The following is a 23,494-nucleotide window of genomic DNA, read 5'->3' as shown; positions in this document are numbered from 1 at the left end:
GACCAATGACCCTGTCGTGAGATGAGACAATGAGCAGTCTGGAGGTATAGCAGATTCTTGTGATCTGTGTAGATACAGACCGGTTGACAAGCTCCTTCCCGAAGACAACGCCATTCTTCCAAAGCAAGCTTAATGGCCAGAAGCTCCCGATCACCTACGGAATAATTTCTCTCTGCAGCTGAAAAGGACTTAGAGAAGAAGCCTCGAACTTTTGGCCCTTTCTGGGTGAGAACGGCTCCAGCATCAACCGAGGAGGCGTCTAGCACGAACGGTTTCTCAGTATCGGGTGAGAACGGGAGCAGTGGCAAAGGCAGACTTCAGCATGGAGAAAGCTTCTTCAGCCAAGGGAGGCCACAATTTAGGATTGGAGTTTTTCTTTGTCAGTGCCACAATAGGAGAGACAAGGGAGAAGAAATGTGGTATGAACTGCCGGTAGTAATTAGCGAAGCCCAGAAATCCCTGGATAGCACGAAGTCATACTGGGCAAGGCAACTGAAGTACCGCAGTCAACTTGGCAGTATCCATCTGTAGTCCCTTGTCAGAAATAATGTATCCGTGGAAAAGAAGACTCTTTCTTTTGGTGGAATTGGCACTTCTAGAGCTTGGCATATAGGCGATTGGCCCTTAGGCACCTAAGAACTTGCCATACATGGGCCTGTATTATGGTGAAGGCTATGTTATGTGAAATATTCACTGAAATCAAATTGAAAAATTCATCCTCGTGTGCCATGTTCTCTATATGGATAAAGTTGGATTGAGAATTCTCATTAAAGGAAACCTACCAGTTAGAATGGTAGGGGTAAGCAGTAAGTACCGAGCACCAGCTCAGGGTGAGCTGGTGCCGGTGCTTAGTTTCGTTAGTGTTAATAACCGCTGTATCGCGGTTTTAACACTGTTTAAACTTTAGAGCAGAAGAGGCTTCAGCGCTGCGTGCGCGCGCCTACATAGGAAATGCCGGAGACGTTGCGCGCGCACGGTCGCGCGCAGCGCCGAAGCCTCTTCTGCTTTAAAGTTTAAACAGTGTTAAAACCGCGATACAGCGGTTATTAACACTAACGAAACTAAGCACCGGTACCAGCTCACCCTGAGCTGGTGCTCGGTACTTACTGCTTACCCCTGCCATTCTAACTGGTAGGTTTCCTTTAAGCACCACAACTACAAAGAGTCAGTCACTATTCCTCTACATGTGATGTTAGTATGTCACATGTCTGTCACAGGAGTATGTAGAGGACTCATGGGCTGAGCCCTCTCCATACAAACTGTATGTTTGCTGCATGTTGCAGCAAGATAGAATGCTAAGAAGGACATTTTATACCCTGTTATGTGACAATAATTTGAGTTATCATATGTTTATGCAGTGTTACTACTAATGACAATTAAGAAAAAGCACAATTAATATTATTATCATTTGTCTAACGAAAAACTAAGTAAAAAAAACAAAACATGGAACTAATTAAATCAATCTAGCAAAAAAAACATAATGTTATAAAAAAACAACAAAAATTGATGTTGCAAAGATAATGGGGAAATCAATTCTAAACGCCAGTCTTAAATTTCACCCCCGCTGGCAGTCCGGAGATACTAAGAGGCTGCAGCCTCAGAGGCTCACTAAATGATTGATTTTGATAGTAGAATTACTTTAAAGGAAATCTACCATGTGAAAACTACTTATTCCCCATGGTAGATTCCCCATCCGGGCACTAGCTGCATCCTGCTTTTCCCTTATTTAGGAATGCAGCTCCTGCAGAAATAAAGTTTAATTCTTCAATATGCAAATTAATTTCTAAGGCTACTCGGGGCATGAAGTAGCCTGAGAGAGCTCCTTGGGCGCCCCCAGAGCCACCACTCTACCCGCTCTGGCATAATTTGAGCTCTGTGCAAGTGCAGTAGCTCGCTGCTGGCAGACTGCTGACAGACGAATGGGAGTTACGGGGTCCTGCTTCCCAGCAGCAGGGCTGTTGCTGCCAGGCACCTACTGCTTCTGCGCAGAGATAAAATGAGAGGCAGGTCAGTAGTGGCTACTGGGGGCGCCCTGGAGCTGTCTAAGGCTACTCCATGCTGCCATTAGGCTTAGAAATGAATTTCATATTGAAACATTAAACTTTTATTTCTGCAGCAGCTGCATCACTGAATTAGTGAGAAACCACAGGGAATCCCTCCAAAAGTAGATTCCCTATGGTAGATGGCTTGTTTGAATCTGTTTATCTTCATTTCTAGAAGTGTAGGTAGCTGTGAAACAGATTAAAACCAGTATGGTGAAAAGTTGTTCCATATAAAATCCTCTTAACAGACAAACAGCAGTCTATAGGTGTCAACCGTTTCAAATGTGAGTATTCATTCTACTGCCCCTTTTTTATTCAGGTAAGAAATTTGACCCTGACTACATGTGTTTACACTTTTACTTGCCATTTAACACCTACATTCCTAAGATCACCTTTTTAGGACCATGAGATTTCTCCGTACAATTTTACCATAATAATCATATTACCATAGAGTGCGCTCTAGTCTGAACGTTTTTTGATGGATTATTCATAGACTACTTTATTATGGTCTGTAAAATATGGATCCCAGACACATGGCCATAAAAAATATATGTTAGCATCCGTTTTTCATGGCTTATTTGTCTACCTTTTTGTGCAGGTAGTCTTACTCCCCTCATGATTAGAGTATCCCTGCCTAGTTCTCTGCATCCCCTGTACCGCCGAGGAGCATAGAGCTCCACAGGCTGCGGCTAGAGCGTCACTCGCTCACCGGACGTTCTTGTTAGACTCCCCTGATGTCGCTGACGTCATCGGGATGCGTCGTGGATCCTGAGACTCCTCCATAGAACATGTCTCCGCCGTTGTTTAGCCTTCCGGAGGCGAGAAGTAAACTCACTGCAAGTGACTTTTCTGCGTCTCCCGATCCTTCACACCCGGTGCCCGCCGTACATGCAGCTAACGCCATGTTCTTGTGTTTTATCAGAGCGCCACCAGGGAGGCTGTGCCCAGCAAGAACATCAAGCATCTCCTGAGTGTGTTCAGCCAAGTCCCTGGAAGGTACGGGCCTAATCCCCGGACATGCTGACACCATTGTGTCCTCTATGTGTGGCCATTCATTGTACAATGTCCTGTCTTACAGCGAGAATGAGAAGAAGCTGACCCTGGACCAAGTCTTCAGAGTTGTACTGGAGGAGGAAATTGTAAGTTCTGGAAGCGGTTATTAGATCAGTTATGCAGAGAAGGGAACAGTGGGGTCACAGTACATATACAGGTAGCGGCCTCTGTGGAACCAAACAGTCCTTCATCCGGGTGGTAGATGTCCTTTAAAGAGGACCTGTCACCCATAACAAAAATACTAGGAGCTGCTTACTAAAGTAAGTGCTATCCCCGATGCAGCGTTACACTGCTAGCGTTATCCCCAGAATGCCCCGCCCACTCCCTAGGCCAGCATTGACTGCTGAGCTTCATGCGCCCCTAGCTTCGCCCCCTCATGAACACGCTGGACCGCTTTGAGCGCAATTCGGCGTTTCTAGTGTACTTCACAGCAGTGTTTGCTAGTATGATTGAAGGGTTCTGATAACACTGCTGCATCGGAGATAGCGCTAGGAGCTACTTTACCTAGTGACAGGTCCTCTTTACATGCACAGAGCTAAGAACACAGGTGATGGACCTGGATCTGTCAGACATACTGTACATGGCACATGATGAATAAATGTCTTTGGTCAGAACACTTTAGAAAGATATTATGTAGAGACTCATCACATTTAATATGTTTCTCATGTACTTTGTGTTTCAGTTTTACAGCTGAGTGTAGCTGGAATATAATATCCAGTATAAACCATCCATTACTGGTGCTGCTAAAAAGAAGCTGCTTTGTCTGCCTCCTTTTTTGAAAAGTTTTCTATTCTCGATGTGGTTTACTCAAATTCTGCATTTATATCGGTGATGGTTTAGTTGCCTGTTGCTGTACCCAGTCAGGCTGAAGTGTGAAGCATAGGGATGGATGGTGGAAATCACGCTACCTCAGACCGGTCATGTCTCTGCAGCCTGCACTGGAATTTCTCCCACATCTGCCTCTGGGGGTAAAGATTTTAGTGTTTTTGGATTTACAGATTATTTTGTATAAACTCTATTTTCTTTTTTTAAATGCAGATAAATCACGCATCATGTGAGACCTGCCTTGCCATTATTTCCCTAGCCATCAGTGGAGTTACAGAAGGTAAGAAGAATATCTAGGCATTGTAGTAAAATGTAAACAGAATGACAAAGTAATGTAACTTTATATAAACATCATAAAACTAACTTGCCTGGTTTATCTTGAGGGAATCGCTGCTGAATCTCTCATGGTGCTCCCGGGCTCTGTGATGAGTACCATGTGAATGTTTTAAAATAATCTCTGTCTGTACACTAGGCCTATGCACAGCTACCACACCATTTGTGCTGCTGGGAGATGTCCTTGATTGCCTCCCTCTAGATCTCTGCGATAAAATATTCACGTTTGTGGAGAAAAATGTTGGAACCTGGAAATCTGTAAGTCTTTTTTTCCATGTAGGTTATTACCTCTTGGTAATGATACCATTCCTATCATCTTTGGAACTGCACTATGAACATATTATGTAGTGCTTGTGTTATTGTTCCTGGATATGAATACATAAACTTACAACTAGGTGTAACTGTTCCCTTTGTTGACAAAATATGTTCCTACACTGACAAGGTGAATGTAAAGCTCTATTCCTTGGACTGTGATTAGTGAAAACAACCTAAGGGCAATCGGCCTCCTAGACATTTATTCTGGATCCCATTCACTCATTGATACAAATCTCCATTACATAATTTGCATGCTCCACCATACACACTTATTCCCTACCCTCAAGATAGGGAATAAGTGTTGGATCTATGGAATCTGACGACAGGGACTATTTTGTTTACTTCTTTTGGGGTTGTCATAGATCACAGTCCTAGAAGTGCGGTAGAAGTGAATAGAGTGACAGTCATGCTATAGCTATGGTGCCTCTATTGCCAGGCAAATTCATGCTGACTTTTAGTTTCCTAATCTTTTGATTCCTGGGGTCCTAATGAAAGGAACTCAGCAATCTAACATATAGAAGTGTCTGTGGTGGGTTAAAAACTGGGATGAAAATTACATAATTCGTGTAAAATATTACTGCATTTATTTATATTGGCATAAATCCAGTTGGTATTATCAATTATTATAGAATATACTTTTCCTTCTCATTTCAGAATACCTTTTACTCGGCTGGAAAGAATTACTTGTTACGGATGTGTAATGGTAAGACCCCATTACTGGAAAGCGCTGGAGATGTTCATTGATGCATATATATATATATATATATATACATTATATCTATCTCCTTAATAATAAACCTGCTTTATTAAAAATTGTTTTGAAAATGACTTTGCAGATCTCTTAAGACGACTCTCTAAATCTCAAAATACTGTGTTTTGTGGAAGAATTCAGCTGTTCCTTGCACGCTTGTTTCCGCTCTCGGAGAAATCTGGTGAGATTTATATTATTTTACAATCAGAGCTACATATAGTTTTTATTTATTTTTTTTAACACTGGTTTGATTAAAACTTAAAAGAAATTGCATAAATCAATAGTCCATTATCTTACACAATGGATAAGGCTGTATTTTGTGCACCAAGTGACTTGTAATATCATTGGAAAGAGTAAGGTGGGCATCAGAAATAAAGTTAAAGGGGTTTTCCCCTTTAACAATTAATGTTATTGTTTATATCATCAAAATTTTCCAATATACCGTCTGTATCAATTCCTCATGGTTTTCTAGATCTCTGCTTGCTGTCATTCTATAGAAAGTTTCCATGTTTACTACCAGTGGAGAGAAATCTGCCCATGATAACACAGGTGCACAGCTCTCGCCTGCACCTCTGCACCTGTATGACTATGGTCAGATTTCTGTCCACTGGTAGTAAACATAGAAGCTTTGTATAGAATGACAACAAGCAGAGATCTAGAAAACCATGAGGAATTGATACAGAAGCTATATTGGAAAAATGTATAACTTTTCATCATACAAACAATAACATTTAATTTTCCGAAATGGGAATACCCCTTTAAGCCTTTTGGACATGTGAAAGATGTGTGTCATTTGTAGTGGATGACTGGGATGGATCACAAAGCAAATGCTCTATCATGGGCAGAGGGGTAGATGCCCTATAATGTGCTTTTTTATGTCTTTTATAGACATGGATATGCATAAAAGTCTTTCTCATTTCCTGAAGCTTCCTTCACCTTTCCAGCTTTGTAGATGGACTGATATCTGCTACGATTCAGTTCCAAAAAATCTTTATTGTAACATCATCCAAGCATAAAAATTGCAACGTTTCGATTCCAGTTGAATCTTTCTCAATTCTTGAGAAAGATTCAACTGGAATCGAAACGTTGCAATTTTTATGCCTGGATGATGTTACAATAAAGACTTTTTGGAACTGAATCGTACCGGGTGCTGTGGCTCTCTCCATTCCTTATGCTGATTATGGGACTCTGAGCACCGGATCCCCAGCTGCGACCACCACTCGAATCATGATTACCTAGGATTGCTGTCTTTCCCTCTCCCTCTCTGGACTGATATCTGAACATTGCTAGTTTTAATTTGCTTCTGTCATGTGACCTATCTAGCAATTATGTTATTTATTTTCTGTTCATATGACAAACCAGAAAAAAAGGAAATTATAGGGGAAATGTAAGAACTACATATATCCACTTTGTGTATAATTCTTTTTGTTTAAGGATTGAATTTGCAAAGTCAATTTAACTTGGAGAATGTCACAGTGTTTAATGTCAATGAACAGGAGAGCACTCTGGGGCAAAAAGTAAGTGGTTATGTCTTTGGTTGTGGGTTTTTGGGTTTTTTTTTTTCAAAATGGGTTTGTTTGTTTTTTTTTGCTGTTCAAAATGTAGAATCTCTCCTTTTTAATTTACAGCAAACAGAAGATAGAGAAGATGGAATGGAGATTGAAGAAGGTGAAATGGGAGATGATGAGGTGCCTAACAACAACTCGTAAGTATCATTTTATCTATACCAGATGTAGCCTACCTGTACAAGTGCCAGTAGAAAAGCCCAAACCCTACAACTCATGGCCCAGTGTGGTGGCGGCATTCAGAAAATCAACCTTGAAGAGGGATGTAAATTGGTTGTAAAAAGTCAGGGAGGCGGAGAGCTCAGCATTGAAGTCCAGCTTTCGTCACCTCAGAATGAAGGTCTGGATGCAGGACCATCAATTACAGTGAAGTGGGCTTTCTGAAGTAAAGAAAACCTTGACTCCAATGTTAAACTCTCTGCCTTCTTGACTTTATACAACCATTTTACATCTCACTTCAAAGTTGATTTTCTGGACAATGCCACCACACTGGGCCATGAAATGGACTGGAACTGGAAGGTGTTCAGCTGCTTGATGACATGCTGGTAGTGGTTTCTTAGGTCAATTTCTGCTGACAGATTCCCTTTCAGTTGTGGTTGTTATTGCTGGAGTTTTCCCAATTAAAGTTGAATAGCATCTTGGGTGTAGCAGGGAGGTCTAGTGCCCAGCTTCACAGGAGATCATGGCATTGTCAATCAAGTCTAAGAGGGAGGCCCTGAGGCGGGGGGCTGAAGCTAAGCGATGGAGTTTGTATGAAAACTTGCAGCCATGTCCATGGTGCACCGAAACTAAACTAAAATTAATGCTTAATCAAAAACTCCAACAAGGAGAGCTGCAAAAAAACATTGATAAAAATTAATAATATACTTTATTGAAGTGATAATACACACAGTACAAAATATACAAAAAAGGGGAAAACAAGTGGCCCCTGATGGAAATTGGGGTAACCATGGAATACACAAGCACCCTCAGAAAGCCCCAGAACCAAAAAATGAATAAGTAACAGTACAGACTCAAAAGCCTGATGAATAATTAATAATGCTGACTGGAGTATAAAAAAGATTGCTATACTCAATCAATCCTATGTGGAGTGGAGACCGGAGGTACCTTCGGGCTCCCACAATACATGTAAATAGTTAATGCTTACCCGAAAGCATAATGGTAGGTTCAATGGGGAATCCTGAGGGGGCCATTAAACTTCACCTATAAATGAATGCTACTCTTTACTTATAGAGCACCAATAATTATCTGGTGCTGTACATTCAATAAAGAGTTCACACACCTTAGTGAAACTAAACACAATCTTTATGGGAGGCTAGATGGAGTTTGGAGAGAATAGCAGTAAAGATCTGTGTGTTATATAGATGGGTTTTCAGGATACTATTGGAATGTGGGGACCGTCTGACAGGTTCTGGTAGAGTATGGGGGATGCATTGGAGAAGGAATGGAAATCATTATTATTTAGGCAACAGATTTGCTCGGAAAGGATGTGTTTATGATACAGGAACTTTACCTACACGTTCATATGTTTAGTGTAAAACATTTTTTTTTTTTTTTTGCACTTTAACAACAATATTAACAATGAGCCGGTTCAAACAGCTCAGTACACAGTGCATCATAAAAGACAATGTAAAGAATATAGGATAATAAAGAATTACGACAGTAGAACCCAGAGTACTGTCTGGAAGGGTGTAGAACTTAATGGATAGCCAACCAAATGCTGCATACAAGCTAGACAGGCGTGGCAGCTCCAAAAAAAATGCCAGTATCAGCGCATTGTTGGGTACCCAGATCTCCTCTAATCTGATGTTGATGACCTGTCTTGTAGATAGGTCTTCAATATTATCCTGGAAAATTCCATTAGGTTTGCTTTCATCTTTGATAAATATGTAACATTTTCTCAATATTTTTCTGATTCATTGTAAAAAAAAAAGGTGATGCAAATAATTATTCTATTTTTATTTCACTCTAGTTCTATTCCCATCGATTACAACCTGTACAGGAAATTCTGGTCTCTGCAGGACTTCTTCAGGAATCCTGTTCAATGTTATGACAAAGGTTCTTGGAAAGTCTTCCTCAAGGTGAATGCGTGTTTTTTTGTGTTTAGTGGTGTTGCATCATCAGTTATTGTAAAACAAAACCAGCAGAGAACCATCAGGTACAAATCTTTTTCCATTACACAACACCTGGTTCTATCTTAAAATAAGGCCTCATACACAATATCAAGTTTTATGCTAGCTGTTGTTTTTGTATCCTGACACAAAAAAAAACAAATGAAAGCACCGAGATATGAATTGGCCCTTAGTTGCCACTCAAGTTTTGTTTGTTAATCTTTTGTTCATATTTTACAGCATAGTTTATGAATCATGCTATAAATTAAATTTATCATGCCACTTCTTTTCCCTAGTTCTCAGAAGAAGTTCTGCAAGTGTTTAAAAGTTACAAGCTGGATGATACACAAGCCTCAAGGAAAAAAATTGAAGAACTGAAATCTGGGGGTGAACATGTTTACTTTGCCAAGTTCCTGACTAGTGAAAAGGTAACACCAAAGTAGTTTATTGGAGCTAAACTTTGTGTCCACAGCTTATAGGCTTTCAATGTTTTAAGTCATTTACATTTAAAATATACTGAATAATTCACTATATATAATATTCCGCTAGTGTCAAATATATTGTTTGTGTTTAAATCTATATATATATATATATATATATATCTATCTTTCATTACTTGGTTTTTCTTTTTTAGTTGATGGATTTGCAGTTGAGTGACAGCAACTTTCGTCGTCATATATTGGTCCAGTATCTCATATTGTTCCAATACCTGAAAGGCCAGGTGAAGTTTAAAAGGCAAGTCTATATATATAGATAGATAGTGTGTATGTTTACTCTTAAACCCATGTACTTGCCTTACCCATGGGCCATCAAAATATCTTGTTCAGGATGATAACAGATTATCCTATTTGTGACTTGATAGTGCCTTGCCATCTTGATGAAATGCAGTTGTACTGTTAGTTGGCCCATTTTCATGTAATTGTGGTTGTTATTCATGCAGTTTTGCATCACTTTGCAGCAAAATCCTATGTCAGTGGCCAACAACGGCCAATATATGTGTCTGTAATCGTTTTTTCAGCTTGAGAAATACCAGAAATCTGCAGAAATCTTTCCATACTGTGTACTGGATGGTATTGTTTACCTCAATAAACCTAATAAAAGTTATTTTCTATTCCAGCTCTAACTATGTCTTGCTGGAGGAGCAGTCCGCTTGGATTGAGGAAACTACCAAACTGGTTCACCAGGTTTGTATAGACTTTTAAACATAATCTGTTTCCAACAATGAAATCTTGTATTAAAATTATGTACTTTATTCCAGTTACTCTGTGAAGCCCCATCTGCTGGAGACAAGTTTTCCAAAATGGTGGAGGTAAGCTACAGCTGACACAATGACATTGAGCATGGGCACACTAAACCTGGGAATGTAAGGTGAAAGTAAAAAGAGCGTTTTATAAACCTCATGCAAAGATTCTGCTGAACTGTTCACCTGAAGACTGACAGAGAAGGGGCTCGGCCAAGACGAGGGCTATCCTATCTGCAGCTCTTGGTCTTCCTGGTTCACATCCCTCTTAGGTCTTTAGTTATTTCCTTCCTTATTTTTAAGCCAAATCCAAGTGAGGCAAAACACACAGAACTGGTGCTGCTCCTTGCAAAGATAAGTCCACTCTTTGCATCATAATAACTGAAGACGTTATGGAGATGTAAACTGGACCTTACAGACAGACAGACCCGGGACAGTTAGGAGGGGGTTACATGGCAGAAGCTACTGAGATGCACAGAGAAGATTTCTTTATATTCTTTAGTTTCATCTATAATTTGCCTTGAAAAAGGACCAGGGGGAAAGAGAAAGATTTATGGAAGTTAAGGGTTATGCATTGTTTTGTTTTGTTTTTTTTTTTAATGTCTAAAACCTTGTTTTCAGCACATACTCAGCACTGAAGAAAACTGGAACGCGTGGAAGAATGAAGGATGCCCCAGTTATGTTAAAGAAAGGTGAAGTTCTAATGAGAATTCTGTTTTCTAATTCCATTCTTTGCTGTAGATAAGTCACATGTATTATGGAATTCTCATGTTTTCATGTAAATTCATTTTGGTTTTCTGATTTGTTATGTTTTAAATTAGACAACCAGACAGTAAACCATTGAAAATGGCAAGGAAACGGCCGGCCCCTGAGGATTTCCTGGGCAAAGGTCCAAATAAAAAGATCTTAATGGGAAAGTAAGTTTCTAGATCTTTTTACTGATGAGATCTTCTCTGTTACTGGATGTTTCTTTCCCCCATTGATTGTTTGTCCGCTATATTAATCTATATTAGCTGATTCTATGTGTGTGTGTGTGTATACAAGTGTGTTCGCTTAAGGAATCTGCACCGTCCCGTTTACAATCACTAAAGTTTGCACAGTCTCTCTGTGTGACTTGGGGAACGTCACAGACTAGGTTTTGAGTCAAAATTTTCACCACATACTTTACATAATACATTTATTTACCATCTACAGAAGCCATTGCCTGTTGGCTGCTGTGGCAGTTGTCAACCAATCACAGCTCAGTTTCTATTTTGCAACATGCCATTAATATGAGCTCTGAGCTTTGATTCGTTACTTTTCGACAGGAGCATGAGACAGCTTATGTGTGAGGTAATATGATAAGATAGAGAGAAAATATTTTGTTATAGCGAAGTGCAATTACTTACTATCCCGGGCAGTGCTCGGGCTATAGCTACTTTACTATAAAAGCTTTATTAAGTAAACTCTTTTAAATTGTCTTTTTTTTTTTTTGCTGCTGTCCTTATGGATATATATTGTTTTGGCAATACAACTAGACAGTTGTATGTATGAGGATGAGTGTATATCCTACCCTTAAAACTATAACTTCTTGTTACAGTGAGGAGTTAACAAGGCTTTGGAATCTATGCCCTGACAATATAGAAGCCTGCAAGTCAGAAACCAGGTGAGGTAACGCATAGACCTGTCTGCTTGGATCCATTGCTACAAAAGACATTTGTATTACATTTGCACAACATGCCATAAATGTTGTTCCATCTATGGGACCCATGCCAATTTCAAGAATGACTTGACTTCAATTGGGATTTGTCACACACTCTTTAATAGTAAGGTGCGACTGCTAGACAACAATACGCTTCTCCTAGTAAGGCGTCTTAATTCTTTTATTTCTTTTAGAGAGTTTATGCCGTCTTTGGAACAATTCTTTGAAGAGGCAATGGAACAAGCTGATCCTGAAAACATGGTGGAAGATGAATACAAGTAAGTTACCAAATTGTACAGTAATGGAAGTCCTTTCAAATTTTTCCTTGATCACAAGGTGAGAAGTGCCACAGATTGACCACATTATGCACACATGAGTCAAGGGACTTCTCACGTCCCTAAACACGGACAAATGTGAATCCAGCCTAAAAGACAGCCCAGGTCCAGCCCCGTTAAGCAATAGACTCCTTTCTTTTAAGTATCTGCTTATCTAGTTTCAGGGGTTACATGTATTGCAGGTTATGTAGAGATATAACAGTAGTTTCTCCACTACAATTATGTTGTTATTAATTTATATATTTTACATCCTCAGAGTGGTAAATAACTCCAATTACGGTTGGCGAGCGCTGCGACTTTTGGCCCGTAGAAGCCCCCACTTTTTCCAACCTACCAACCAGCAGTTTAAGAGCTTACCAGAATACCTGGAGAACATGGTGATCAAGATAGCCAAAGAATTACCAGTAAGTGTCATTCCCGGCCTTTCCACATATTTTCACTGCTCTGAAAAATTATTCACATTTAAATTTTGTTCTGAGAAGCCACATGGAATACTTTGCTTTCTTTTATGTTTCTTCAGTGTTGATCCTTTGCATAATACTAAAATACTTTATGTTTTTAGCCCCCTTCAGAGGAAATAAAAACAGGTGAAGATGAGGAGGACGATGAAGATAACGAATCGTTGTTGAAGGAAAACAATGAAAGTAAGATTTCATAATCCAGACGATGCTTTCAAATACAGAATTCAGAGCCTGCATAAAAAACATGTTGAAGCTTTAATCCATTTCCCCCACTGTTCACAGTTCTTTTCAGGTTTTCCTGGTCAGCTCTGTATTGCTCCTAGCTCTGGGTTTCAGGCCAGCTCTGTATTGCTCCTAGCTCCAAGTTTCAGGCCAGCTCTGTATTGTTCCTAGTTCAGGATTTCAGGCCAGCTCTGTATTGTTCCTAGTTCAGGATTTCAGGCCTGCTCTGTATTGCTCCTAGTTCAGGATTTCAGGCCAGCTCTGTATTGCTCCCTAGTTCAGTGTTTCAGGCCAGCTCTGTATTGCTCCTAGTTCAGGATTTCAGGCCTGCTCTGTATTGCTCCTAGTTCAGGATTTCAGGCCAGCTCTGTATTGCTCCTAGTTCAGGATTTCTGGCCAGCTCTCTATTGCTCCTAGTTCAGGATTTTAGGCCTGCTCTGTATTGCTCCTAGTTCAGGATTTTAGGCCTGCTCTGTATTGCTCCTAGTTTATTATTTTTGGCCAGCTCGTTATTGCTCCTAGTTTATTATTTTTGGCCAGCTCGTTATTGCTCCTAGTTCAGGGTTTCAGGCCAGCTCTGTATTGTTCCTAGTTTATTATTTCTGGCCAGCTCTGTATTGTTCCTAGTTCAGGATTTCAGGCCTGCTCTGTATTGCTCCTAGTTCAGGGTTTCAGGCCAGCTCTGTATTGCTCCTAGTTCAGGGTTTCAGGCCAGCTCTGTATTGCTCCCTAGTTCAGGATTTCAGGCCAGCTCTGTATTGCTCCCTAGTTCAGGATTTCAGGCCAGCTCTGTATTGCTCCTAGTTCAGGATTTTATGCCAGCTCTGTATTGCTCCTAGTTCAGGATTTTATGCCAGCTCTGTATTGCTCCTAGTTCAGGGTTTCAGTTCAGCTCTGTATTGCTCCTAGTTTATTATTTCTGGCCAATTCGGTATTGGTTCTAGTTCAGGATTTCAGGCCAGCTCTGTATTGCTCCTAGTTCAGGGTTTTGGGGCCAGCTCTGGGAATAGACCGCACTAATGTCTACCATGTAAGGCGGATGGACTGTCTTCTTTTACTGCCTGTGCAGAGAACTAGTGGCAGAAAGTGAGAGGGACGAGGAGGATTAACCATTTAGTTGATACTACTGTAAATAGTAGTAATACGTAGTAGTAGTAAACGGCTATAATCATCCAAGATATTCATCCATGTCAATATTTATGCTACATGCTGTTAAAAAAATGCTAAAACTTCTGCAGGTATTTCCTGCAAGAAAACGTATCAGATATTTTATTTATTTTTTTGTCAATAAAATTAAGTTGAGTCTTGAAAGGGAGTAGTGCAAAAAACTACACAAAATGATGTTGCTGTAATTATGAACAAATATTAATCATCATTGTAGCAAAATTTATAGTGTAAAATATGATGGCTAAATTGCAAGGTCTTTATTTGTTTCGTTTTTTCCACCTCCGAGAAACAGATTGTTATAGTTGATGAATAAGCTTAAAGGAGATGTAAAAAAAAAAAACTACAATTTGTCCCAGAAATCTTTAGCGCACACTGACTTTAACTCCCACGTTTATAGCTCGCGCTTGTCGGGTGACACTATAGGTTTTCTCTGACTAAAGAGACGGTAAAATCCTCTGCTTGTCCTGTTATATGGTTTACTATGGCTTCTAGTAGCAGCTTTTGTATCAGTATTGTAGGATTTGTTATTCTGTATTGCATATAATGTGTCTTTTACATTCTTCTCCAGGCCCAGATGTTCAGCATCAGAAGGTAGTCACTGGAGAACTAATAGAGTCCCTTGCTAATAAATTAGGAGAACAGTGGAAGACATTGGCCCCACACTTAGAAATGAAAGACTCGGACATTCAAGGCATTGAATCTGACAGTGAGGATGTAAAGATGAGGGCTAAGCTCCTGCTGGTCGCTTGGCAGGATCGCGAGGCTGCCCATGCTACTGTTGAGAATCTTGTGGCCGCTCTGAATCAGGCTCATTTGAATGAACTGGCAGAAAATCTGTGCAATTACAATGAGAATGGCACATAAACCTGCTGGACTTGCATGTTATAGGGATAGATGCATCATTCCTTATGGGGTCACACTGACATGCAGAGTAAAGATTTGTTATTCAGTGTTTGTTGTTGTTTTTTTATGATGTTCATGGAAGACCTGTAATAAAATATTTTTCTCTTTCCTGTTCTTTAACATTTTTCTATGTTTTTGCACAAGTTTATTACCACATGTGCATATGTGTGTAAGGAGCCTGGTGTTCATGCGCCTTGCATATAGTTTACATCTAGACCACTGGTAACTATAAAAAGAGACTCATCCCAGATGCTTCTTTTTGTCTCTTGTGTTATGTCAGCATCGACACTTGGCGTTTTTGCTGTGTTTATAAAGGTAACTGTGAGGGGCTTGTCCAAAACGCATATACACTCACCGGCCACTTTATTAGGTGTACACCATGCTAGTGCCTTCAGAACTGCCTCAATTCTTTGTGGCATAGATTCAACAAGGTGCTGGAAGCATTCCTCAGAGATTTTGGCCCATATTGACATGATGGCATCACACAGTTGCCGCAGCTTTGTCGGTTGCACATCCATGATGTGAATCTCCCGTTCCACCACATCCCAAAGATGCTCTATTGGATTGAGATCTGGTGACTGTGGAGGCCATTTGAGTAAAGTGACCTCATTGTCATGTTCAAGAAACCAGTCTGAGATGATTCCAGCTTTATGACATGGCGCATTATCCTGCTGAAAGTAGCCATCAGATGTTGGGTACATTGTGGTCATAAAGGGATGGACATGGTCAGCAACAATACTCAGGTAGGCTGTGGCGTTGCAACGGTGGTAACAAGGGGCCCAAAGAGTGCCAAGAAAATATTCCCCACACCATGACACCACCACCACCAGCCTGAACCGTTGATACAAGGCAGGATGGATCCATGCTTTCATGTTGTTGACGCCAAATTCTGACCCTACCATCCGAATGTCGCAGCAGAAAACGAGACTCATCAGACCAGGCAACGTTTTTCCAATCTTCTACTGTCCAATTTCGATGAGCTTGTGCAAATTGTAGCCTCAGTTTCCTGTTCTTAGCTGAAAGGAGTTGCACCCGGTGTGGTCTTCTCTGGCATCAACAAGGCATTTCCGCCATCAGAACTGCCGCTCACTGGATGTTTTTTCTTTTTCGGACCATTCTCTGTAAACCCTAGAGATGGTTGTGCGTGAAAATCCCAGTAGATCAGCAGCTTCTGAAATACTCAGACCAGCCCTTCTGGCACCAACAACCATGCCACGTTCAAAGGCACTCAAATCACCTTTCTTCCCCATACTGATGCTCGGTTTGAACTGCAGGAGATTGTCTTGACCATGTCTACATGCCTAAATGCACTGAGTTGCCGCCATGTGATTGGCTGATTAGAAATTAAGTGTTAACGAGCAGTTGGACAGGTGTACCTAATAAAGTGGCCGGTGAGTGTACATTTATGCTAATCCCCTCCGAGTTGCACAAATGTCACGTGTGAACTCTGCCTAAGGGAAAAAGGATAGTTAAGTACCACTTTGTTTATGGGAATTCTAGGTGTAAATTAAGCTGAAAAATAAGTCTTTCCAACCGATCCCCAAGACAGCTCCACCTGGGGGAATAGGAAGTTGCAAGAGATTAAAGGTCCCTCCCTAGCAACCCCTCACCAGTGCCATCCTGTACCTACAGGGTCAAGGTTCCAAGATGGGGAAGTAGTGTTAGAATAAACCCCGATTAACTTCTCTTCGCTGGATTAGTTCTGTGCCTGTAGGGGGCCTCCTGCATCCCATCCAGAAGTCCTATAAAGGCTAATGCTGGGACTCTTCCACTGCCTGTTACTCGGGTCCGACCGCAGGACCCGGTTTCATTAATTTCTCCACTATGGGATCTGTGCTTCCAGCAGTTGGCACAGCGCCTCCAGGCTCCATGCACTTCTCCCTGGTACTGGGAGTCACCCATGTGCGAGCAAGGGATATCTTGCACGTCTCATCCATTGGGCATCTGTCTGTATCACTTCCAACATGACCTCGGCCTCCAGAAGTGTATACTGCTGACCGCATGAGGAAGAGTACTGTAGGTGGGAAAGGAGTAAGTGATCCCTGTATAAGCTGGGTTGTCACTATGATATGAGATCTCCAGCTTACTGCTCTTTTCATTGTTGTCATCATGGCGGATGAAGCAGAAATCTTAGCCCAGGTCTTGGGCTCTGTGAGTAAGGATATTGCAGATATAGTAAAGTGTGAACCAAGAAAAGAGGGATGTGTATAGGCTATGAACAAATACCGAAAAATACATACAAAGAAGTGATCTTTTTAAAACGTAACTTTTACTGAGAAGTCTCATAAAATATACAAACATTAAGTGGTACAAAATAGCTGCTGCTATGTAGAATCCTTAGTGCATGAACCCCATCTAGAAAAGAATAGACAAATGCAAAACGTGAGCTGGGTGGCCTAAACGGATAAGGTTTCACATGAAAAAATATATTAGACACCAGGCTCACCTTGAATGCTCAGCAGCATAAGTCATCAATGCACACTATCCAACTTCCTTGAGCGTGTCAATTTGTTCATTGGTTTTGTCTCAAGATAGAAGCGTCGGAGTGCTCGTCCGAAAAGTAGACACAACGTGTCTTAAAAGGTGTGAAGAGGATAGGTGAGTATAAACAGGGTAAGATGGGACTTACGGATGTCAAGAATGGTGTCAAGATGTCAATGTCACTCTCCCTGGTACACCCTGAGTCCAACTTCTCTGATACCCTGAGAACCTAACCTCGGAGTCGTGGTCCTATTTGGCCACAACCCCGACAGGAACCTGTCCCTGACTGGATGGCCCTATTAAACAAGCCTATACCACCGGAGTGGTTCCCATAAAAAGATTGAAAAGAGTCTGGTATACAGTTATGGACAGTATAAAGTCCTATGGAAATTTAATGCACAACGTAGGGATCAGAGCGACCGAATCCCGACAGGACCTGTTTCACCCTTCCAGGGCTCATCAGGGGAAAGTTGCGATGCGCCAAAAGGTGTCCCTAATAAATTTAACCATACAACATTGTTTCAGTCAAAGCAACAAGTGGGTGGTGCGTTTAACAGAAAAAAGCTTGAAAAGTCCTACCTTTACTGTGGGTAAGGGAAACACAAGGGTAATCCGTCCCTATTATAAAGGAGGGAAGGAGTATACTGATGGTCAATCCTGAAAATCTAATGAGGGCTAAAGTTTCAACGGTGAGTGCCCAAAAATTGTGTTCTTACCTTGGTCTAAATTGTTGGTACGGACTGGTGGTCAGGTGGGGGCTGTGGGGGTCCAGTTACAGCGTCCCCGTGCACGGCCTTGCAGGACCAGTGGGTCTGTGTGTGGGTTTCTACTGCACAGGTTAAATAGCGCACCCTGCACTATATAGCCACGCCCCCCAACGCCCCACCCCGTCACATGATCGGTCCGTCGCAAAACATCACGAAACAGACCGAAGGCGGGGCTGGGTGTGCGCATGCGTGTATAAGCACAGGCATGCTATGCCCGCGCCTGGTCGCCCGCAGCCCGGACACCCCCCATGCGCATAATCTGTCGCACGGGGAGGCCGCCGATGTGCACGACCCGCGCATGCGCAAAGAAACTCACCCCTCAGGGTCTGGCAAAAGTGCCAGGACTCCAGCAGAGTGAGTGTCCCCCGGGGGGGGGGTGGAGAAGAGCAGGGAAATGTGGTTGGATGAATAATGCGCCATAGAGTCCCTCAATTTAAAGGTTAGGGACAAAAGTTAATGGATCAGGTATACATTAGGTGAATGTCTGACCCTGATGAAAAAATACATACTAAAACGGGATTTAGGTCAACGTTTCCCTGGTAGTAGAGGCTAGTGGAGTAAATGCATCTAAAGCTGTCCGAATAAAAAGAAGAAGAAAATATTAATAACAGGATGTTATAGTGGTCTGGTTAAATAAATATGCTTAATATGGGCAAAAAATAGGGACTAGAGAAAACAAGTAAAGCTTAACTGTTCATTCAGCCCTTTTGGGGCTTCTGTCTTAAGTCTGAATATCCAGCGTGTCTCCTTCTGTCTGAGAATGCGATCCCAGTCCCCTCCTCTTTCTGGTGGTTTTACCAAGTCTATGCCGACAAAGGAGAGCCCATGTAGGCTGCCTCCATGTTGGTCATGTATATGTCTTAAGAGGGGTTTGTCCCTATTGTGCCTAATGTCACCCAAATGTTCCCCAACACGGCGTCGGAATTTTGCACAAATATAGTGCAAAAATGGAATGCTATGAATAAACCTTCATTTAATATCCATGACCCCTTTAAAACAGGTGCAGACATGCTTTAAAACCAAATACCTTTTTTTTTTAATTTCTAAAAGTCTTCATTTCTTTATCGTCCGTTCGGCAGCACATACACATGGGACTTTTCCTCTAGGTACAAATCAGAAGAGACCAGGTTTATGAGCAGTACAGTCAATTAATTAACCATCTGGTAGCCTCTCCTATAAGTAAGCCGGCAGACCGAGAGCACCTTGTATTCTTTTTTCTCTTGAAAACTGGAGGCACAAATCCTCCAGTGGATTGGCAGGGAACGTCATCTCTGAGGCATAATTTCCCAAAAAATAGCCTTGTCAGGGGTTGACCCTCCTAGTGAGGTCATATTTCCAGAAAAGGGTTCCTAAACGCGTAACCATGGAGAGGCTGGGTAGGCTCTGGTGCTTCCCCCCTATGAAAGCCAAGAACTTGTGTGAGGGGAGGCCTCCAGCTTGGTCGTACTTTCTGGCCCCAGGTGGTGTCCTCCCTGGGAGGTGGCGGATGAGCCTATACATATTCCTCCCAGAGGAGAGGGTCTGCCTTGTAAAAGATTTAGACCAGGCACATGGATCTTGGCCATATGCTTCGCCCCTTGCTCTCTGAGCATACTTGTGTGACAACTTCCGCCCGGGTTAGCCATTGTGGCGCAAGTCCCGGAGTCCAAGTTGGGTTATAGAGTCTAAAGTTCTGAAGCCGTCGGAGTAAGTTTAGCTCTGAAACCTCCACTTCTGGCTATGCATAGTACTTGCTAGTGCAAGAATCCAGTGTCCCCCAGGCCTTTCTGCGCATGTGTGCACAAAATCTCGGGTTTTGCAAGATCTCGCACACTTAAATGTTTGGCACTAGTTGGGGCTCGTCTCACTTGCCAGGCAGCCGAACCCCTCCGAATTTAAGGCTAGAGCGTCGGTGCCGCCTCACAGGTATGTCAGCTGCTGTGTAGTTTGCGCTGTGTCTCACTGTGTTTGTATTTTTCAGATGTCCTCGCATAATGAGTCCTCCCATGGAAGTGGTAATAGGAAGAAAGATCAGACACAGACTCTACGAGGTACATCCTTACATGAGGATTCTGATGAAGTATTTCTTCTTAAGAAAGAGAATCTCTAATATTTATTCAAAGCTGTTAAAGCTACTGTTGAATCTTCAAAGGTTGCGGAGGAAAAGTCTGAAAAATTGCATTATTTTCCTATATCCAGAGACAAAGTTCTGCCTAGTCACCTTGTTCTCACTAGTATGATAAAACAGGAATGGGATACCCCAACCAAGCACTCTAGTCCAGGCGCAAGATTATCATCCTTTTATAGGCTGGACCCCAAAGCATGTGCAGACTCGGAGACAATACCAAGAGTGGAAGTGCCAATTTTTAAACTGTCAAAGAAATCTATATTTCCATCAGAGGAAGCTGCCATTCTTTCACATCCGGTTGGCAGAAAGGCTGAGAGTTCTCTGAAAAAGACTTATCAAGCCTCCTCTTCTGCCTGCAGGGCAGTGTTGGCCACAGTCCATGTAGATAGGGCATTGAGAATTTGGCTTAGCCAGCTTTCTCAGGATTTGAAAGACTTTGTGCATAGAGAAGAGATAATGCAATCTCTCCCAGTATTAAAATCAGCAGCTGGGTTTTTATGTGATGCCCCCCTTGATGTCATAAAGAATTCATTCAGGGCTGCGGTGGCCTCTAATGCAGCAAGAAGGGCTTTATGGATCAAATTATGGAAGGGTGATTCCCCAGCCAAAGTGACCTTTTGCAGCCTCCCTTTCCAGTCAGAGAGCCTGTTTGGCCCTCAATTGGCAAATATTTTGGAGGCTCTATCAGAAAAGAAACATTCTTTTCTTCAGCCCGTTAAGCAGCCGAGCCAGCTCAGACCCTTTCGGTCACATGGCAGAAGGTCACCAAAATTTAAGACATCATCAAGGAGTCACTACAAGCAGAGGAAGTTCCAGGTCAGAAGGTCCCTTAACTTCTCTAAAAAAAAGGCCTCTGATCTCAAAACTGGAGACTTGGGACGCAGATACCTGTGGGAGGAGGTATCAGAAACTTCCTGCGATGCCTGGGTGCGTTCCACCATTAAAAAAGGCTTATCTCTGGAATTCATAGCTCCCCCTCCAGATTGCAATCCATGCAGCAATATTCTTTTTCTACAGATACTGGAGTTGATAAGCAAAAATGCTTGAGAGGAAGTCCCCTCATCCCACCAAGGTCAAAGAGTTTATTCAAAGATTTTTCTTGTTCCGAAACTGGGAAACAAATGGCATCTCATCATAGACCTGACATACCTCAATCGGTTTTTGGCGAGAAACGTTTCAAGATGGAAACAATTCGCTCTGTGCTGACCTTATTGTAAAAAGACAATTTTATGACATCTCTGGTCCTCACAGATGCATACCTTCATATTCCCATCCTACCTGCACACAGGAAATACCTCAGACTATCTGTCCAGAGATCCTGCATCTTCAATTCGGCTGTCTCATTACCTCAGCCCATGAAAATCATTATTGTATTAGTGGCCTCCGTGCGTCTCCGGGGGTTAACCATAATTCCATACCTGGACGATTGGCTTGTGATTGCTCCTTCCGTCTGCAGCTTGGCTTTATTATCAATGCACAGCAGATGAACATCTGCCTTACAGAATACAGAGTCAAAAAATTGACTGCAGCAGTGTCTTCCCTAATTCTATCACGCAGATTCCCAATTCATATAGCGATGAAAACATTGTTGACCTCAGAACCGGACGCAGTCCCTTGTGCGAGAGCCCATATAAGGCTTCTGCAGAGGGACATCTTAAGGACCTTGAATCGTTCCCCCACGAGCCTAGATGTTCTTATGTCGCTTTCTCACAGCACCAAGGTGAATTTAATCTGGTGGACTCATCTCCACAAGCTTTGCGAGGGAAAGAGTCTGACGCATCATCATCCGGTCATCCTCTTGGGGCTGGGGTGCTCATGTACAAGAAAAATGGGTCCAAAATCGTAGGTCCCTTCAGGACAGGACCTTGTCCTCAAACCACAAAGAGCCATAAGATTGGCGCTTCTCCAATTTCTTCCAATAATATTGAAGAAGAAAGTAATGATCCAGTCAGACAGCATGGTTCCAGTCTTCCATATAAACATGCAAGGTGGAACAGGCTGCCCACTTCTACTCAAAGAGTGCAGAACACTATTCACCTGAGCAGAAAGGAATCTTCTGGACCACACAGCGGTCCATATTAGTGGTGTTCTCAATCACAGGGCAGATACTCTGAGCAGCACAACTCTACATCCAGGAGAATGGGGCCTGAACCCCGAAGTGTCAATAACACAGTAGTGTGGCCTGCCAGTGTTAGATGTGATGGCAGCTGTGGACAACGAGAAATTGAGCAGCTTCTGTTCCTTATCCACAATAGGATATCCACTGGCGATAGATGTTGTAGTCATAAATTGGTCAGGAGTTCTGATTTACATCTTTCCTCCTGTACCCCTAATTCCGCTAGTACTTTAGAAAATAATCTCAGAGAAGGCGGAAGTGATAACGATCGCCCCATTTTGGCCACGCAGGGTGTGGTTTTCACTCATTCTGTCTCAATCCAGAGGGAGATTTATGAAGCTTCATCCTCGTCCAGATCTGCTTCTTCAGAGGGGTTTCCACCATCCTTGTCTGAATCTTCTGCAGCTTACGGCTGGAGGCTGAGCTGAGTACATTAGCCCAAACAAGGCTGTCGGATTCAGTGATCTCTACACTTCTTGCCGCAAGAAAACCAGCAACCATTTCAGTCTACAACAGAATATGGAATATTTTTAAACACTGGTGTGCCTCCACAGAGATGCCACGAGATACTCTCCCTTCCATCCTCCAGTTCCTACATGAAGGATTCAATAAAGGTTTAAAGTATGACACTCTGAAAGTGCATTTTACAGCTATCAGTGCACAATTAGAATTGAAATTTTCAAACAAGATTTTTCAAAGCAATCGAAATAGGAAGCCCATCATCAAGGAACAATTCTTTCCTGGGATCTACCCCTAGTCTTGCAGGCTTTAAGGGGTCCTCCATCTCAAACATCTCTTTAAAATATGTGTCAATTAAAACTTTATTTCTTACAGCGATTACTTCTGTCAAGAGGATTATTAAGCTACAAGCTCTTTCATCTAAGGATCCGTATCTTCACATCCTACCGTGCCGTATTATTGTGCAGACCAATCCGCAGTTCACATCAGTGGCCAGAGAAGGTGGCCTCTTCTAGTAATATCAACCAGGAATTTGTCCTTCTCACATTCTTTCCTCATCC

At 42.1% G+C, this 23,494-nt stretch overlaps 1 protein-coding gene across 1 annotated transcript; it reads left to right on the top strand.

The window, feature by feature from the left end:
• The first annotated feature begins 2,682 nt into the window (after nucleotides 1-2,682).
• On the top strand, nucleotides 2,683-15,124 carry THOC1 (THO complex subunit 1). The gene is made up of 21 exons (XM_072152101.1): nucleotides 2,683-2,878; nucleotides 2,965-3,038; nucleotides 3,121-3,181; nucleotides 4,134-4,200; nucleotides 4,393-4,511; nucleotides 5,223-5,271; nucleotides 5,405-5,500; nucleotides 6,754-6,836; nucleotides 6,948-7,024; nucleotides 8,857-8,965; nucleotides 9,292-9,423; nucleotides 9,630-9,730; nucleotides 10,113-10,179; nucleotides 10,254-10,304; nucleotides 10,857-10,927; nucleotides 11,057-11,152; nucleotides 11,815-11,880; nucleotides 12,111-12,194; nucleotides 12,508-12,655; nucleotides 12,814-12,895; nucleotides 14,670-15,124. The coding sequence occupies exons 1-21, from the start codon at nucleotides 2,831-2,833 to the stop codon at nucleotides 14,963-14,965; spliced, it is 1,977 nt and encodes a 658-aa protein (XP_072008202.1). The 5' UTR covers nucleotides 2,683-2,830; the 3' UTR covers nucleotides 14,966-15,124.
• Nucleotides 15,125-23,494: the final 8,370 nt, after the last annotated feature.

The sequence above is a fragment of the Engystomops pustulosus genome, chromosome 5 (assembly GCF_040894005.1).
Source record: "Engystomops pustulosus chromosome 5, aEngPut4.maternal, whole genome shotgun sequence".
NCBI lineage: Eukaryota > Metazoa > Chordata > Amphibia > Anura > Leptodactylidae > Engystomops > Engystomops pustulosus.
Note: the sequence above shows the minus strand (reverse complement) of the source record. Positions and strands in the feature narration are given on the sequence as shown.

What these genes read in the sequence shown, in the direction of transcription:
- THOC1 (XM_072152101.1), top strand. Translation starts at nt 2,831, where the DNA reads ATGTCTCCGCCGTTGTTTAGCCTTCCGGAGGCGAGAAGTAAACTCACT. An exon ending in TTCAGCCAAGTCCCTGGAAG is followed by an intron (nt 3,039 to 3,120) that starts GTACGGGCCTAA and finishes CCTGTCTTACAG; the next exon opens with CGAGAATGAGAAGAAGCTGA. An exon ending in GAGGTGCCTAACAACAACTC is followed by an intron (nt 7,025 to 8,856) that starts GTAAGTATCATT and finishes ATTTCACTCTAG; the next exon opens with TTCTATTCCCATCGATTACA.